General features: G+C 42.4%; 2 protein-coding genes across 5 annotated transcripts in view; one reads left to right on the top strand and one right to left on the bottom strand.

Moving 5' to 3' along the window:
* LOC135105183 (chitinase-3-like protein 1) overlaps window positions 1-2,200 on the top strand; it is a 109,074-nt gene extending 106,874 nt beyond the window's left edge. For all 4 annotated transcript variants that reach the window (XM_064013269.1, XM_064013267.1, XM_064013268.1 and 1 more), the window contains one exon: window positions 811-2,200. The gene's annotated coding sequence lies outside the window, so the exon portion shown is untranslated. The remainder of the gene's footprint in view (window positions 1-810) is intronic.
* On the bottom strand, window positions 264-17,746 carry LOC135105178 (uncharacterized). Its single transcript, XM_064013254.1, has 30 exons — window positions 17,582-17,746; window positions 16,730-16,875; window positions 16,026-16,137; window positions 15,812-15,884; window positions 15,398-15,445; window positions 14,496-14,639; window positions 14,103-14,296; window positions 13,618-13,766; window positions 13,006-13,236; window positions 12,578-12,707; window positions 11,813-11,915; window positions 10,286-11,302; window positions 10,061-10,185; window positions 9,176-9,406; window positions 8,790-8,924; window positions 8,242-8,395; window positions 7,769-7,866; window positions 7,327-7,583; window positions 6,543-6,822; window positions 6,125-6,310; window positions 5,729-5,893; window positions 5,318-5,486; window positions 5,021-5,210; window positions 4,410-4,575; window positions 4,157-4,266; window positions 3,656-3,824; window positions 3,294-3,425; window positions 2,608-2,933; window positions 1,786-1,912; window positions 264-1,648 (listed from the first exon to the last, which is right to left on the bottom strand). Exons 2-30 carry the CDS (start codon window positions 16,840-16,842, stop codon window positions 1,454-1,456), a joined length of 5,529 nt encoding a protein of 1,842 aa, XP_063869324.1. The 5' UTR covers window positions 16,843-16,875; window positions 17,582-17,746; the 3' UTR covers window positions 264-1,453.
* Between the last annotated feature and the right edge of the window lie 1,964 nt (window positions 17,747-19,710).

Genomic DNA, 19,710 nt, shown 5'->3' with positions numbered 1-19,710 from the left:
AATCCATGTCCCTGAGCTTAACTTCCATTACCTTTTTACCTCCTAATTTAGATTAAAAGTTATAAACTGATATCATCAGTGATTGCCACTCAAAGGGAACTAAAACTTGAATTGTGGAGAGGTTAGCTTCTGTGTTAGTGAGCAGGGAAAGAGGCTGACTAAAGATACTGGACAATCAGTAATGATGCTTACTTCAGTTGCAGGCTAGAAATGAATAGATACAAGGATCAAGCAGCGATAAGAAGAGGATGAAAAATCCGTAATATACTTTTAAAGTATCAAGTTTAATATAGCAATAATAATAATACATACATCCTTTGATCCCCTAAGACCACCATCAGTTACACAAAAGGAAGGTTCACTTTCTATACTAGCAGGTCCGTGTGAGTGGCTGGCAGCAAACAAGAAGCTCAGCAGCACCAGCCACCCTTAAAAGTTGATAAATGTAATCGATTCTACAATTTTCTGTGCAATCCTGAAAATGGGAATGCAAGCACAGCTGTATTATGCATGCTGCTGCTTACTTGTAAAATCATAGTGTATACCTTGTCAGCTACACAGTTGCAATCTTCACTTATTTGGTAAATGTGAAGTGTTTGTGTAGGTAACCACTGATGCTTAGAAAGTTAAACACATTTGAATAAAGTATTCAAAAGTAATAAATAAAACTTTCATAATGACTGGCTGATGAGGTGTATGCTGCTATGTGACCTATATATGTTAGCAGCACACACAGTACGTCTATGCTAACATCACTGTGGTTTTCAGAATAACAGGGAAATTATGGAACTGACTACAACTCCATTTCAGGGTTGTTGGCACTTGGTCCTGTCACAAGGACACTCACATGGACCAGAAGGAATGTTCCACCAGCAACAGGATCAGAGGCATTTTCATGACCATAAAAGAAATATGCACCCATTGGGCCCCAGCACCTAGGTGGCAGTAGTTTTTTTTTTAATTCACATCTAGCTTTCTTAAACACACCCACTGTTTCAGCAACCACATTCTTATGCATCTAAAAGAATAATAATATTGCAGAAACAATGTATCTCATATCTATCTATCTGGCTGGTGTTATTTTACTCTCAAACGTAGACAGATTTCTTTACTGATCAATAATGTATTTAATTACTTTTGTGATAATTTATTCAGCCTCTATCACTATCCCTAATTAATATATATAGCTGCAGAACTAAAAAAAAATTATATAATATATTAGCTTGAATTGCTTAGATTCAGCCAACAGGCTGTGGGCAAATATCACTTACAGTATGCAGCCTAGTGCCAATTCCTGTTCCTCCGAAGCATCACTAATGAAGTAGCCACAGCTGCTTTCAAAACTAGCAAGCAAGACAGTGTGTCTACAGGATTATTAAATTATCACAGATTGTTTAGCAATTCAGCAATATAAAGTTATTATGGCCATTAGGAGACAAGCACCCTTTTTACCTTAAGGCAGAGCTCGCCCTGTGAGAGAAACAGGCAACACCAACTTGTTCTTCAGAACAGTTAGTTGTAAATAACCAGTGCACAGTCCTGCACTCTTTGGTCTGAAGTAAACTGGCACACATGCATAATGACCAGACTTTATGGTGAACCGTGTGTGTCTCACCATAAACGGCCCCTGTGTTACTTCTGCCTGCACCTGAAAAGAACAGAAGCAGGTTGACTACTAAAAAACTGCAGAGATATTATAAATTACAGAGATATTATAAATTACAGATTATCAGTAAATAAATACAAATGCAGAACAAAATGCTTAAATGACAACTTTCTACTCACAGAATGATCTACTTTGTCAAGATTCTTAAGTGTGACCTTAACATAGCTCTCCTTAGTAGTCTTTGTGTCTGGGAAGCTCACGTCATCAGATTCAAGCTGCACAGCGATCTTCTGAGGTTCCCTATGGCTGTGGGAAGACAGCAGAAAAACAAAAGATACATTAATGATGCACAGAACTATATTGCATAGTCATAAATAGCATTTAAGCCTCCACAGTATTTACAAACCCACAATCTCTCTGATCATTTAGGTCAATAAGTAAGCATAAACACACCTCACTCATTCCAATTTCATTCTTGTCCACATTGATAACATACCAACACACCCTGCTGTACTTCTGTCCTCCATTCACTGTATTCAAATACTTCCAAAATGTTTCATGAAATGTAATGTAATAATAAACAAAGTTAATAAATATTTTCTTTCTTTTCACCACTGAAGGCAATGTCTTGTGGGAGATTGCAAGACACATGAAAAGGAGAGGTGGTGGAGAAAGAGTGAGCGAGTGTCATATTGTTTAAAAGCCAAGGTGAGCCTGCAGTGAATGGCATGATGGTTTCATAGTTGGAAGTCCCCAAAAGGAAAACACAGCCCGAAAAATTATGGTAAGTTGTTCATGAAAATCTCAGAATGCATAATTACTCCAAGTGTTTCAATCTGAAAAGTTAGTGGAATGAGGGAGTGCACTGACATTTAGTGAAGAACCTGAGGGAAACTTAAACTGAGGAATGGGACACCACAATGAAAAAAATGTTATATTCCCAGTGGATATGCCAAACTGAACAAAGATCTAAGCCTTAAATGAATGCTTCTGTGACTCACCTCTGACTCCTCATGCTTGGAACTGGTGGCTGAGTATTGGCTGAAGTGATGCATTGGGTGTAGTGTTGAGGAGCACTGGCAGCAGAGGACAGCTGGTGCAGTGGTGGCTGGGAGAACTTTCCAGAAGCACTCGACTGAGATGTGGTGGTGGTGGTGGTGGTGGTGGTGGCAGACTGGTAGGTGCTGGTTCCAGGCTGAAGGATGTTGGCCGTGGATTGATGGGAGTTTCTTGGGCCTTGCTTGGCAGTGATGGGAGCTGCAGTTGCCTCCCTGGTGGCCGGCAAGACAGTGATGGTGGCACTTCGGCTTTCATTCTCTCCCATGACCTGGTAGGGAGATTTTTTTTAGTATGTTAACATTACACTGTCTGCAAGGCTACTTACATACTAGCATAAAACGTATTATTATTATTATTATTATGATGTTGCACCAGCACTGGAGATGCATGTGACCAACATTCCTGACCTTTTCCAAACCTCTAACACTCCTACCCTCTGACAACATCATGCCTCTCATTTCTTCACTTCAAAACTTCTGCCCCTAGACTTAACTACTTCACTATGCTAACCCCTCAGACATCCCACCAACTCTGAGTACATTAAGATGCAATAACTACATTATTCCCCTTTATATGTAAAGAAACGATATATTATTGATAAAGGATTGAAGAACTATTTCCAACTAACCTTGAGGGAATAAGTGACAGGTGAGGTGAGGGTATGAGGAGGACAGGCTGTCACACACAGCCTCACAGTGCTGTACCCCAATAACACAGCCTCTTGGGGCTCAATTTGTAACCAACTGCAGCTGCTGCTCACCTGGAACACAAAGAATATCATCACTGAACTTTTTACACATCTGGCTCTTTCCTGCACATGCATGACTGCTGACCATGAAATAGATAGAAACTTGAAATAAACCCACAAAAAATCTTAAGACTAACATCTCATATTTGCACTTCTATTTTAATCTATTTGTTAGTATCATCTGTGTGTGTGACTGAATAAACTGAAAGTGACAATAGACAAGTCTAAATCTTGGTGGATACCTCAAGCATCTGCTGTGTGCTGGTGAAGTTGACAACAAAAAACACTTGTGGAGAAGAGTCACCACACTGCACACTCATTGTCTGAGGCAAGACATCCCATGTGGTAGAAGAGGAAGACTGGGGTTGGCTGGGAATGCTTTGTGTTTCAGTAGAATCACAGCTGCCCATTCTGGAAGAAAAGCAAGACTGAAAATATGATATTGTATGCTTTAGATTATACAAAACTCTTGATCTGTCTTCATACCAGGATCACATGCTTATTTGAATAAAAAGTACTAAATAGTAGATTTCCATTTTTAGATTTATTAATTAGAAAGAGTAAGGACAAACTATTGTATTCATTTTTTGCATAATGACTTCCCATTTATAAATAATAATAATAATGAAAACTCCCATCTGATATATTCTTGCAAATCCCTCAAGACTAAATAGTTTCCACTGAAAAAAAATCATAAAGATGGAGGGCAATGTACTACCACGCATTTCAAATGAGACCCTTGCCTTTCTATCTGAGTTGTGGTGAGATCTGCAATGGTTTGCTCGCCTGCCAGGTTGGCAAAGACAGTGACTGAATGGTCTTCATTTGGCCGCTGTTCACCCCATAACTCCACCTGCAGTGCATTTAAATTGCTTCAGTATTAAAATATCAATATTCATCATCGCTATCAGGTGCAACATTGTACAGACACTCCACTCTGGTGACAACATGCTCAATGCACAACCACAATGAGACCAATGCTGCTCTCCTACCCACCTGTGTAATAGTGCAGGCATTGAAGAACACCACTGCATCCTCAGGCTGTGGTGGCAAGATGTCAGGCTCCTGCTGCCCTTTTTGTTCACTGAATTTTTCCAACCAGTTGATTTTCAGTAAGTCAGGGTTGTTAATGTGGCGAGCCTTCACTTCCTTGTTCTTCATCCTAGGACAACATAGTGAATATTTCTTCCTTAATGTACCCCACAAAATAGCTGCTACCTGGCCAGTCTGTCATGAAGGGTGTTGGTGAACATTAGGCTGAGTCGTAATGAACTTGCAGTGTGAGTATTCTACTAGAACACCAACATCCATGAGCTCAATGGACTCAGGCAGGTAATTACCAAGGATACTCACATGGCTAAGTTTATTACCACCTAACCTTATGACTGCCACACACCATTCACAAAGGACTGGCCTGACAACAGCATTAACCTCACCCCACATGAACTTCTCATGGATAGGAATGTTCTGAATTCTCCCCCACTTCCCGTCAAGCTCAAGGCAACCACTCATGCCCAGTATCTTATTCTAGCACCTAAGGATCCTAAACCTTTCACTTGAGTTTCAGATCTCACAGTACAAGCTTCACTGCCCACCACTACACTCACCTTTGGTACCTCTGCCACAAGGTCTTCTCCCCTGAAACAACCTGAAGCATCCCAATGAACCCTGGTGTCTGGGCTAGCTGCCTCGGGGTGCTGCTGGCCACGATGTACACTTCATGTGTCTCTCCAGCACCTACTACAACTCGAGTTGGCTGCACCGAGAGGTCTGTTGCTGCTTCCTTGCACTGCTTATCTGCAAAAATATTGGAGTATAGCCTACCTATCAAGTCATCTCCCATGAATATATGTATCTCCACCTGACATCTGTTCCTTTATTAATATGCGCATGACGGTGCATACCAGAGAACATCTGGAGGACAAGTAATAAAGTGCGATGGCCAGTGTTTGTGATGGAGGTTTGCAGGATGGCTGGTAATCCAAGGGAGAGATCCTTGAGGATGAAAGGCTTTCCTGCACATCTGCCCTTCACCACCAATTCCCCCCGTCCTCCATATCCTTGAAGTGGAATCTGGGAAAAATAACTTGCATGTTGCTTGCCATATCAAACATTTAGTATGCAGAAAATAAAGGCAAGTAGTGAAACAACTCTACCTTCATTCTTGGACTACAGCACTGTCTCTGCAGGGTACAGCATCATACAGGACCAAGCCAGCCTTGGTCAGTCAAGTAACACAAAACTACTGATAACAGACTAGTTAACACAATTTCTTTCGAGTCATGAAACCTGACACTCTCCCCCCCCTTCCTCACCTTCCACTTAAATGGATGACTGGAACTGCGGTGGCGGAAAATGAGGGTGGCAGACAATGACTCCACAGCCGAGGGTTGCAACAGCACTGACAGTGCCATCTCCTCACACGGCTTCAGCACAACACTCATCTTTTCTTGGCCATCCTCACTCCCAGCCTCACAAACCTGAACCAGAACCATGACATCAGATTTCCCTCATTGCTAAGGTATTCACATTTTGTACAACAGACAAACATTACAGCAATAACAATATCAGGCAAGTGTGACACTGGGGAACCTGTACACTGTTTATATCGCTGAATTGAATACCAAGGGCTATAGAAACAATCAAATGTATGAAAAATTCATGAAAAAGTCACAGCCTTTAGCATTTATAAAGAATACAGCCCACAGCACCTTGAAGGCCTGGCTGCCAATGATGGTGACAGACAGAGGAAGATTCTGAGAGGTGAAATTATTCCTTAGCACCAACTTGAGGCAGCTCGTGGCGCCCACAGCCACTGTGCCGAACACCAGTCGGGATTGTTTGCTCTGCAAGGCTGATGAAATGTTCTTTGCATCCAGAGGAGGGCTCGAGGTCACCTAAGAAATACCAAGAATAAGATTACCTTACAAACACACCAAAGGTATCTCTGCTAGAAAGTCAGATAGCCAAGATAAGGCAAAGGGTTCTCACATTTTATGATGCAAAATATCAAGAAAGAGCAAAGTTCACACATACACAATGTGAAGATGATAAACATTTGTATATGAAATGACAGTACAGCATAAAGGCCCCAAGAGAAAAAAATTAAAAACAAAACACTGACGGCACCTCGGACAATGGTGCACTGCTGGACTTTGCCAATGAAGAGTGAATGTTCAGTAGTTGTTTGTGGGTTGGAGGAGCTGGCATGGCTGGGACACAAGCAGAAACTGGAGCAACAGCTGTGACAGCTTTCAGGGACGGGGCAGTGGTGCGTGCTCCAGTACTGTGAGATGAGGTGGAGCCCGACACCAAGACTGAAGACAAAGGCAGGGACGGGGCATGACAGACTCCAGACACAGCTATGTTGAACTCCATGCCATCTGGTTCCACTCGTATCACCAGTTCACTATTAGAGAAATTGGTACCAGGAAAATGACAAAGCAATGACTACAAAGGGACAACTAATAAATGCACATGAAATATATATTGTTAATGATGGCATACAAGATACAATTTGTTATAAAAAACTTTACTCATCTCACAAGAAAACCTCTCTCCCAGATAGCTGGACCAGACTACCACCTGTAGACTTCCTCCTTCCTCTACTCCCAGCCCCTTCTCTCATCCTGGGTAATTGTACTTCCCTTCTGTTTGATTCACACTTCTCAGCCCTGAGCATGTCCTGTGGCACACTTCCCACATCCCATGCACATGATGGACTCACCACCCACACCTCTGTACTGGCAACTAAATGGATATCTTCCTGCTTCCAGCCTCACTCCACGTGCCTTCCCTATTACAATCATCTCAGTTAATCTTCACATCTTTCCTCTATCCCAGTCTTCCAAACCTGTCGATTGATTCTTTGCTCTATTGCTATATACACATGTTAATAGCCCCACTTGCACACCTGTTGACTGTGCCTACACAAGCACCAGGTATGAAGAGTAGTGCAGGGAAGGAGCGGCCTCCAGGGGGCATGATAAAGCTGGACGGCTGGACAGAGAAGGCCTGAGAGTCCTCCTTGACTGAGAGGCTGATGTGGAGAGGGAAGCATGAGGCATTCTTCAGGGTGAAATGGGTGGTGCCACTTTCATGTGGGTGTGTGTCAACCACCAGAGGCTCAGGAGTGCGCAGGATCTGCAGCTCCACAACACCTATGGCAGCCTAGAAGTGGAGAGGGAAGGTTACCATGTAATGAAACAGACAGAGACATAACAGAAACAGAGACAAAACAAATATGAAGAAGAAAAAAAGACAAATACACAGATAAAGACACAGAGTAGATTGAAATGAGATGGATGAAACAAAACTTCTCCCCTGCATTGTCTGTGGTGAGGAGACAGACTCACTTTGATGGGATAGGAGACCAGGGCGAGGGGTGTAGGAGCTGGGGTGTCCAGCAGAACACTGAGGATGCTCCCCACTTGTATCTTTCCACTCTTGGGGACTAAAGTGAAATAAACACTGAATCAGAACATCAGATGACCACTAGTACTCTTACGTATAATGATAATCCACACAACAGCACGCCACATTACATCACCCTACCCACACACACTGTATCCATTCATGTCCAAATTAACTCTTCTAGAATAACTCCACTCACATGGGTCTTCTGAGCAGAAGGGAGTCAAAGGCTACTTGTCTCATTAACTCCCCTTCAACTGTTTTCAGTCTTTTGGAAGTCACCAAAATGCTGCATCTCTTCCTATCTTCTATCACTTGCTTGACAGTTACTAAACCCATCCGACAGCCCTGCCACACAATACCAAATTTACCAAGAAAACAAAAACACACTGCTGAAAAGTTCCCACACACTCACCTGCAACTCCATCAAGTTGTGGGGCTCTAAGTGTGAGGGAGAAAGTGGTAGGGGTAGAGGGAGCTAGTTCACACGACAAATGAGAGGGCGACACCACCTTTCCTGTCTTGTTCTTGTTCTCCTCCCAATAAAAGATGGGAGCACTTCCTGCCACCTGCATTCAAGTTTATTTTGTCATTTCACATTGCAAAGCTTCAATATAGAAAAATTTCAGTTTTAAAGTCATGTTTTAAGGAACATAAAAGTGAAAATTTAGTATCAAGTCTCAATGCAACTGAGCAGTAAATAATTAATAATAATTCCACCAGTAACTGCCTCCAACATTTCATCCTGAGATGCTAGATTTTTTTTAATACAAATGATAGACCACATTAATGCAGTGAGTTATGTCATCATGTAATTTTGGATTCTGTTTCAATGGTTTTGGTTGATTAGAACATACAGATGGTTGTAATGATGATGATAATGATTAAAACAAAAGTTACAGCCACACAATATTCAGCATGGCAGTGAGATACATTTGTAAGATGTGGTAATCAGTTCCTTACCTGATGGAGCTGCAACAAGAGTGGGAGTGGCTGCAGGCAATGGCTTATCAAGGTTACATTGTGGGACAAACAACAGCTCTCCCCTACCACTCCAAAGTCCACACAGTCCAGCCCACCTCCACACTGCACCTCAACCTGAGACAAAAGGCTTGGAATTAACCGAGAGTTGCAATGGGGTGTGGTGATTCAAACTGCACTGAGTGAGGCTGAGAAAAGGAGCACTGGCAGGAAAGAAGAAATGAATGAATGTAATGAGAGTGAGGTGTTTGAAGAATAAAGTGCTTATCAGTGAAGGGAATTAATCATGATCTGTCAATGACACAAGCAATGAATGAATATCACAATCAGTAATGTAAATGTGTACCAAGATCACCTAATAATCTCACCTCAGGCACTGTGATGGTGGCAGTAACGACAACTGTGTGAGTGGATGGGGTTGTGCCACGAGTCCCAGAGGCCGTCAGCTCCCCAACTTGCACCTTTAACAGGGCCTCCAGCTGTCCCTGCACTGGGCAGCACACTCCCAGCCTCACGTCACATCTGCCCTGTGGCTCAAGCATGTATGATGCCTGGAAGAGCAGCACTGAGGCCATGCAAGCACTGCCATCCAGGGTTTCCTGTACAGAATACAAGATGCATCAGTCTTGTTTACATGCAACTTGGAATGAAGGTGAAAAGAAGCACCTACTTACTGTTATATATATATATATATATATATATATATATATATATATATATATATATATATATATATATATATATATATATATATATATATATATATATATATATATATATATATATATATATATATAGATCCTTTACTGTTCATAAGCAGCATCACCAGACTTACACTGCATATAGATTAAAAATTCTTTTCCTTTTTCGTCAAACACTACTTTACAAGCACACTCTTTTAAGCTTCCTACAACTCGCAGATCAGAACCTGTAATTTGAATCTATCTTCAGTTGTCTTCAATTGCTGCATCTTAACACTCACTACTCTGCCAACTCTCAGCATCAGTTTTTCCTACATTCTCTTTTCTTAATTAATGCATTCTTCCCAAAGTCCCTAATTAACAGTCTTCTTCCCCTCTCAATCACCTTCTACTGCAGTATCATCAGCAAACAATAGCTAATTCAGATTACCCTACTGCCAGCATCCACCAGACTCAAGGGGACACATCCTTACCATATATCTATATGCATGCCATTTTTACAAAAAATGTTGGTCAAGAAAATTGGCAGGACCTACTCAGGAGATGGCTCACCTTCATGAGGCTGAGGGAGATCTGAAGCCAGCGTGAAGAAGGGTTGTGGAGGGGAAGGGTGGTGTAGGTGGCCATACCCACCACACATGCTTCTGGGAAGATCACATGCTGAGGAACACTCACACCTGGAAACATTGAAGACAATAACAGGGATCCAATAATGAATCTTGACGGCAAGCTTGCAAAACACTGAAAATTTTCGCTGAGCCAAGAGATATAACTTACCAATGTGGTTTGTGTATGAATGAGGTGCATCTTTGTGGTGATGGGGTCTGGCATATGCATTAGTTGTGATGGTGGTGGGATGAGCTGACACATTTGTTGGCCAAGAAGTGGTCCTCAAGTCTACCTCGCTCTCTGCTCTGGACACTGACACACCAAGTTCTGTCATCTTAGTGGAAGACCGGACACCCATCCTGGGAAGGGCACGGTGGTTACTCGAGGCAGAGGGCAGGGGCTCCCTGCATGCAGAATCAGTGACTGGAATGTGGGAACGTGGGATGCAGGGAGTAGAAGATTTGATGGACGTCCCAACCTGACTGAAACTGGGCATCATAAGCTTTGCAGTGTCATCAACAAGCTTGGACATGTACTGAGCCCCCTCCAGAGTTTCCTCTAGATTAGATTCATTCTTTTCCTGACAAGTTCGGGAAAGAGTTTCTGGATCAGAATTAGTGCGAAAGGCCATCAATTTTGTGTGCTTGTGTGATAATGCAAGTGGTGGACACTGTTCTGGTTGTGTCACACTTTGCAAGGGCTTTCTGTCAGGGATAGATGCAGGCTTGCTCCCTTCTTCTCTACCTCTATTTTCTTTTCCAAGAGGATGAGAGGCTTTTGACTCTCTCTGCTTCTGCCTTGCAATATCTTCCCTCATCTGTCTCAGCTCCATCACCTCCAAACTGGCATCAAGTCCTGTCATTTCAAGGGATGAGGATGAGACAGGAGCTTCTTGGGTAAGCTGCAGAATCCTTCCCACCAGATCATGGGGTGCATTTGTTGCCAGTGCCCGATACAGAAGAGAATTGATGGTGCTTGCCTCCAGAGGCTGCTTAACACCATGAATACTGGCCTCTAGTTCCTCAACTTCATGAATCACCTCTTTCATATGAGTTTGTTCTCTACTCTGGTGTCTCTCCAGAGTGACTGTGGTAGAAACCTGTCTTCCCTCAGAAACTAGTGTGTTTTCTCTGGAGTCTTTGCTTAGAGTTGAGGAGGCTGAACTGTCTGTCTTCATACAGGATTCTGGGAATTAGAAAAACATTTTACTAACAAAAGAACACATTTCCTTTCAGGAGTTTGGGCAAAAACTAAGGAAAATAAAAAAGTCCATATGCCAAGTTGATACAAAAGTGCCTTAAAAGGGATGGCAGCCAAGACATGGCATCTATACACATACTGTCCCTTCAGCCGCATGAATAAATAAAAATAAAATTTATTTCTTCAATAAACACAATTGTTTTTCAAAGCTTTCTAAACTTCTCTACCAGCAAGATGATGCAATCTCTATACATCTACTTTCTGGTGTGTTAATCAGCTTTGCTCTCACATCTGTTAGTCCTGAGAGCTGTCTAGCTGAGAAAGAAACACTGAGTCTTGAAGCATCTAAGATAACCCAATTCTTGCCCCACAAATTAGTTACATAACTGTCCTCAGATAAATGAACCTCCTTCAGTCTCTCTCCTTCCTCCAATAACCCACAGTTCTCTGACAGCATTAAGAAGTCACCACCAATCTGTGCTCTGAGTCACTCACCTGAGCCATCTAAGGTGGTGCTTTCATCCCCTACAGACGCATCTTCCAGGGGCTGGATCCTCGTGGCGGTGGGAGGCGAATGCACTTCATTCCCAAAATTGGGCTAATGGCAAGAAGGTTATTATGTATTAGGTTGCTTTTAACTGTAGGGTTCAGCAATATCACCCATACTTCCTAATCTATAGTCTCATCTACTCTGAAAGAAATCATGCAGAGCTGCATCCATCCAATACTTGACTTCCTTGCCAAATAGCACACCATTTTTCTGTTCCAGTGCCTCAGTGTGATACATAACATGTTCTTTCCAAGATATAAGCATTAACTCTATCTAACCATATCTTTGTTTACAATACTGCACCAAGTTTGGTGATACCTCTAAAACATTACTGTGATTTGACTCGTGTAAAACATGTAATTTTCACAAGTACTATGATCTGAATAAATGTGAATGGAGAGAGAGAGAGAGAGAGAGAGAGAGAGAGAGAGAGAGAGAGAGAGAGAGAGAGAGAGAGAGAGAGAGAGAGAGAGAGAGAGAGAGAGAGAGAGAGAGAGAGAGAGAGAGAGAGAGAGAGAGAGAGAGAGAGAGAGAGAGAGAGAGAGAGAGAGAGAGACAGAGACAGAGACAGAGACAGAGAGAGAGAGAGAGAGAGAGAGAGAGAGAGAGAGAGAGAGAGAGAGAGAGAGAGAGAGAGAGAGAGAGAGACAGAGAGACAGAGAGAGAGAGAGAGAGAGAGAGAGAGAGAGAGAGAGAGAGAGAATACTCACCCTGTTAGCGGGATCCTTATTGGCCCCAAGGGTACCCAGGGCCTCACTGTGGGCCTGCAGGTAGTCATCCACCAGCATGTGGTTGCCAGGACGTAGCAGCTCCCTCTCAGGACTCCCTATCCATGATGGTCTGCAGTGGCAAACAACACACCATGAATTAGGGAAAAAAATTTTTTTTGACAAACAGCAAAAGAGAATGTGTCATTGTAAATTATTTTTCAAGAATTCTACTTGTTCTTGGTATTTCATGTGAAGTTGTGGTTACTCTGTGCATCCCTGTGTTAGTAAAAGCATGCATCAGGACTCAGGTGGTATCAGCAAGTGACAGCAACTGCTGCTCTTACACCAATTATAATAATGGGCACTGTTAACCTGTGACACTGATTATGGTGATGGTTAAAGGCAGGCCAGTATAAATAACTCAGTACCTGACAGTGATCTCAGTGACACCATGAATACCAGAGAAGCAGGAGGCATCAAGGCTATTTCTGGAGGAAGCAGGGCCCATGTCCATACAAAATTTGTTATGTTCAAGGTAGTTCTTCTCATCCTCCTCAAGGAACATTGAATCAGGTGAGCGGAACTCTTCATCGTCCATCAAGTGTGCCAGCTCATCTTGGTGGGCCTCAAGCCAGTCCTCATCCTGTGCCCCGGCAATCCTGTGCCACACAGGAACAAGTCTTGACACTGAGACACTCCATTATAAGCAAAAATGACATATCATTAGCTGTTAAATAAATGCACCATTTAAATCTAAAGGAGTCAGTTATGCTTCCCTTATAAGCTAAAGGACATTTATTGTCAGTGCTGAAAAAGCAGTGAGTACTAAAGACATTCAAATAAATCTGAGGATACCAAGTACACTTGATACCAAGTGTACTGCTGATCTTGAATTCTTATCTTCTTTTAGAAGCCTTATTGAGATTATAACCATACTGGGACAGCATCAAATGCTCTCCACGTGTAAAGAACATGGACAAGAATAACAATATAATGTAGTATAAATTTTGTACAAACATGCACAAGTACATCCCCCTTACTGCTGGTGGGTCAAAAAGGGATCAGATGGACCATCCATGGATCCAAGTGAATTGCAGGAATTGGACAGTAGCTTTGACACCTCCAGCGCCTTGCGGCTGCCCTCATGGATGGTAGAGCGTGCAGAGATCTGGCTGGCATCAAACTGCACCTGCAGTGAGAAAATAGTGTATCAACACTTGTTTGTATTTTCTATATGAGAACAAGACTTGCACAAGACAACAAAATAGTAGAAAAAATCCTGCCCATTTCCCACTTACAAGAAAAGGTAAGTTTCCAGAATGTTGGCCAGTTTAATTCAAAAAATGTCTTTACATTTCTTCCTCTCTTGAGACCATTCAAATTGTAGAAAGAGGGAAACAAAAGGAACAGGAACAGGCAAACTCAAGTTCACCAGTATAAGAGATGAAAGAGTGAAGATACTGACTACCCCTTGCATTACAGAAGTGGACACACACACACACACACACACACACACCCACTTTACCTGACTGGTGGAGAATTCCTCATGGCCCAGATCAGCTGTTGCTAAATGCGAGGTAAGGGCTATCAGGTCCCCTGCATCACCACCTTCAAGGCATTGTTGATCTTGATCCTCCACTAACTCTTGAGGCTTCAGCAGGAACGAAGGCAAGCCAGCAGCAAGTTCACCCTCAGTCTCATTTACATTCTCTTTGGTGTCTTATGTGTGGAGAAAAATGAAAGGAATTAATTCAGTGTAAAATCAATCCATTGAAATTATTCTAATAGGTGGAAAACAATAACAGAATGAACTGTGTAAAACTTATTCTGTTAACTTTGTATATTTAACAGTACCACTCAGCCATCCTCAGTCTTCCCCTCTACATGGCTAATAAGAACTCAAAGAACAAGGCCTCACCATAAGGAAGCAGTTCCCTAACTTCTCCCTGCTCCAAGCCTGGGGGTTTCTCTTCCTCACGCAGAACATCTGAGTGCAACTCTGATGTGTCCTGGCTTTGGTTTTCCCCACACAGTTGCTCCTGCCCTTGGTCTTGTGTTGCCTCTGAGGTGAAGTACATAAAATGCATGTTCATCTAATTCAATGAGATTCTAATTTGGGTAAACATGGGCATTCTACTCTGATGTTACTGCTACAGTAAAATCCCTCTTATCCGGCATCAATGGGACCGCCAACATGCCGGATACTTGAATAGAAGTGAAATTATGTCCACAATCACCACCCTACACTCATGCATCTTACCATAACAAAGATCAGCTGGTCTTAATCAGCAGCTGATCTGATCAGCTGCTTAAGCATAAGCACAACACGCTTCCTCTTTTCTACAACTTTAGGCATGATGAAGGCGTCAGGCGATAAACAGTGCACACGCAGGACTGAGTCACTGAGTAAACACAGTGCAGTGGGCCACGGGTGGCGCGAAGCAGTGTGCTCTGGTGGCGAGGGGACAAAGTATGCCTCGCGCGGGAATTTTAATCGATTTTATGAGTACACATTGATTTTTTATTGATTTTAAGGCTCGGGGAAAAACGTGCCGGATATTTGAAGCTGCCGGATAATCGAATGCCAGATGAGAGGGATTTTACTGTATATCATTTTATGCTTTCTTTACAGTGTCCTTTTTACAGGTGAAATGACAGCTGAGGACTCTGCTCTCTCCCATCAAGCAAAACCACAGATGACAAGGAAACCATGAAATCCTGGTCAGCTTTAAGGATTTTTATAGAAGTAACAAGCCACTCTGTACTGGACTGCTGGCCTGGTATATAGACAGAAAGATTAATATCCAAGAAGCAACTCACTAGCAGAAAGTTGTGTGTGATCTACCAGGAAGTTACTGGACGACAAACCTGTGAAGGGGAGAAAAACAATACTTCAGGTATGGATAGACATAGGCAGCACCAAAACAGAGATAGATATAGGCAGTGTTATTGCAGCACCAAAACAATCAATAAGCCTATCTGAGGGTCAACACACTCTTCACTAAGTAATGCCTTGATGTCATTAACCAATCTCCAGTCTGACCATCTGAACAAGAAGCAATTCATCATTCTCTTCTGTCTCATTCTTTCTGAACAAACACTTACAACTATGAAAACTTCACTCTCACATCTAATTTTATTACCTCTTCTTGTTCAATGTTTCTACACTGAAAAAATCTAGCCAATATCATTCACTCATTACAGGTACAACACACAGCTGAAAGCAAGACTCACCACTCATGGCTTCGGTGTCAATGAGGGGCAGGGCCATCATCATGCCCAAACCTGAGGACCCTCGAGTTCCCTCCTGCAAAGATCGTGGTGTGAGAGTCTAAAGTTGTAGCTTACAAGCATACTACAGGTTTACCCAAAAAGTGAACACACAAAAACAAGAAAATATATACATATACATAAAATAAAGCACAAGACCTGTGTCACAAAGGCTTACTGTGCTGAAGCATGCACTGCCTTTCACGGTGGAGCGCAGGGATCGAAACTCCTCTGAGGAACCCTCACTAGCCTCTTGCAGGGTCTGCAGGTAATGTCTGTTGAGCTGGTCCCTGTGGAGAGGTGCCATGTTGTAATGCCTTCACACCTCTGGCCTATCAACTCAGGGCTTTCCTTACACCATTTGTTACTAAAACAGAAGTGTGAGATGTAAAGAACACTTGGCATATGCTCACCCACCAACACACAATTACAATGCTACCTTGATTTGCTGCACTAACTCATGCTGTCCCTTTCTACTCTTGCTAATTTCATTCACCTCATTAAATAAAGAAACTATCAGCCCAAGGTTTCCTACAGTAAGGCTTTTATGAAGGGAAAGAACCAAGGAACTCAACAGCAATTCAAGTAATCTATTCTTTCCAATAACATAATGCAATATAAAAGCTAAACACCACCATCAGTGCCCTTAATCTCATTTTCCCACAGCATTATGACTCAATCCTTGTGCACATAATTACATGTATCTGAAAAACATCAGATGGAAGTCTTATGTTTATAATGCAAGTTTTAACCAAGCTCCTAAATGACCAATGCCATGTACTTCTCTGTACAATATATGTAAGCATTATTGCTTTCTCCACATCCTAAGGGCTACACATGAGGGTGTGCATGTATGTAATACGAGTACATCACTCATCATACCTGGTCACCTTGGGAGCGACCGTGGAGGTGGCTTGGGGTCCGGTGAGATCCAGGGGGCTCTCATCTTCCTCCAGCCCCTGTTGGTAACCCAGGCCAGCCACAATGGTGTCCATACCTACAGCTTCCTGGCCTCCTCACTCATCAACCTGCACACAATGAATAAAACATCACTTAAAGCCATTCGATATTTGTGCTGGTGCAGTAGCAGTGTGTTGGCTTCCCTGCACTCAGTCTTCTTTCCCAAGTTGATTGAGGAGCAGGGAAGCCCAACAGGTGAGATTACCAGTGCAATGAGTATGAGGCATGGTACTGCATTAGATGTGAAAGAGAGGATGCTGAGCTCTATGACAAGCTCAAAAAACATAATATGCTGCTGTGGTTCTGTGCAGACTACAACCCTACAGTGGAGAAGACGCTGTATGTCTAAGTGATGTATATGATAAATGGGTAGTAGAGGTGGGTAACTCAGTGATGAGGAAGACGTGAGTAGAATCAAGATTGCAATAGACAAGACCAAGAGGGAAAAAAATATGATGCAATGCTAAAGGAAACTGAGCAGTGAGGCCAGAAAGAAATAAGAACCGTTATGTCACCAGTGAGAACTGTTAGGTTAGCAATAACAGTTCATAGCGGGGGCAGCACACAACCCAGGACACAGGGCAGTTAGGTCAGCGATGGAGAAAGATCAGCAGTGTCAGTCTATAGCAGAGAGGGCAGCACACACCCCAGGGCACAGGACAGTTAGGTCACCAATCAGTCAGGTGTGTGGGTCGTGAACAGCTGACACCCACGTAACGTACTACCTAAGAGCGACTTGCTGAGAAAGACACGCTTATAATTCATGTTACTGACCTTTCCACACTACTCCCTAAGGCTGCTGCTCAGGAGAATCGGGAGTGTAAGGAGCAGGGAGCAGTGATATCATGAACATAGCCAGGAACCGTGCACCTGGACGAGTTGAACAGCGAGCCACCAGTGACCGCCCCGCCGCCGCCACTGTTGCCACTTCGGATGCAGGACCACAGGAACACATGAAGTTTACTACAGCCATATAGAGAAAATAGAAGAGGGTATTACTGGGATATATCTGTTTAGAAAATGAACATATTGAGGAAACAAAAAGAACACTGCATAAAATTTGGGTAGTAAGATAAAATAAAAGGAAAGGGAAAGTAGAAAACAGCAGAGAATTCAGACACCCGATGAACAAACCACCATGGTTAGATACTTTAGATTTCATAATTATACAGCTGATAAAAGCAAAGAAATCGATATGTAAATTGTGTCATATATGAGGCAAGGAAAGAGATAAAACTTAAAACAACACAACAACACAAGAGGAAACAGGAACAATATGCGTAGGTACATATTTTAGATTTCATAACTACATCATTCATTAGCAAGGAAATATATACATAAACTGCCTCATATACGAAAGAAAGAAAGAGATAAGAGCTAAAGAAAGGACGTAAGAAAATAATAATGGGTTTACCGTTAACAAAGATTTTACTCTGAATGGAAAATTTTAGAAATCCTACAACTCTGCTTACTTTTCATCAGTTATGACTACAGCTTATCGTAAAACACAAGGGAATGCTGTGTATAAAAAAAAAATAACTATGCGCGCACCTACCTTCGCGACAGAAAATATAATAAGTGATGATTTATTTATTTATTTATTTATTTTATTTATTTTTTTCAAACTACCATTCAAACTCCACACAGTTTCACTTAATGTGCCTAACAAAGGTATTCGCCGGCCAAATATAATACGATGCCAATCACTTCATATTTCTGCTAACAAATATAATGGAAGCGTATACATGATACTGCATATTTAGTCTGCTAACCGCTGAACGGCTTTCATCCACAGGAGTACCGCCTAGTTGGCACCACTGACTTTCGCCTGCCGCGCCTCAACCACCTTTTTAAACCAGCTTGTAAAAACTGTTTTCCTTCTGTTATACTTGCACTATCTTCCAGTAGTGAATAAGCCTATTTATATAGTTTATTTGAACAGCATTAGCTTGACAACAACAACCAATGAAGTCTTCCTTGAGCACAGATAGATAATAAATCCTCGGCAAACTTCAACAAGGGACGTGTGTGTACAGAGAAGGAACTCATTACTTAGTACTGAGCAATGAAAAGGTGTTTGTAGTGGCCTCAGGTTGGGATTAATTAATTTTCCTTTAACTGTTAGGCTCTGTTGTTTGGCTTTTTATCAATGTGCGACCAACCTCTACCGAGGGGAGGGGTATGAATGAACACCCAGGGAGAGGTGGGGAGAGTAAAGAATGCGACTTTTTTTTTTTTTTATGTAGGAAGGACACTGGCCAAGGGCAACAAAAATCCAATAAAAAAAAATGCCCACTGAAATGCCAGTCCCATAAAAGGGTCAAAGCAGTGGTCAAAATTGATGAATAAGTGTCTTGAAACCTCCCTCTTGAAGGAATTCGTCATAGGAAGGTGGAAATACAGAAGCAGGCAGGGAGTTCCAGAGTTTACCAGAGAAAGGGATGAATGATTGAGAATACTGGTTAACTCTTGCGTTAGAGAGGTGGACAGAATAGGGGTGAGAGAAAGAAGAAAGTCTTGTGCAGTGAGGCCGCGGAAGGAGGGGAGGCATGCAGTTAGCAAGATCAGAAGAGCAGTTAGCATGAAAATAGCGGTAGAAGACAGCTAGATATGCAACATTGCGGCGGTGAGAGAGAGGCTGAAGACAGTCAGTTAGAGGAGAGGAGTTGACGAGACGAAAAGCTTTTGATTCCACCCTGTCTAGAAGAGCAGTATGAGTGGAACCCCCCCAGACATGTGAAGCATACTCCATACATGGACGGATAAGGCCCTTGTACAGAGTTAGCATGGGATGAGAAAAAACTGGCGGAGACGTCTCAGAACGCTAACTTCATAGAAGCTGTTTTATTAGCTAGAGATGAGATGTGAAGTTTCCAGTTCAGATTATAAGTAAAGGACAGACC

The sequence above is a fragment of the Scylla paramamosain genome, chromosome 11 (assembly GCF_035594125.1).
Source record: "Scylla paramamosain isolate STU-SP2022 chromosome 11, ASM3559412v1, whole genome shotgun sequence".
Lineage (NCBI taxonomy): Eukaryota > Metazoa > Arthropoda > Malacostraca > Decapoda > Portunidae > Scylla > Scylla paramamosain.
The sequence above is the reverse complement of the archived record's forward strand: the minus strand, read 5'-3'. Positions and strand labels throughout refer to the sequence as shown.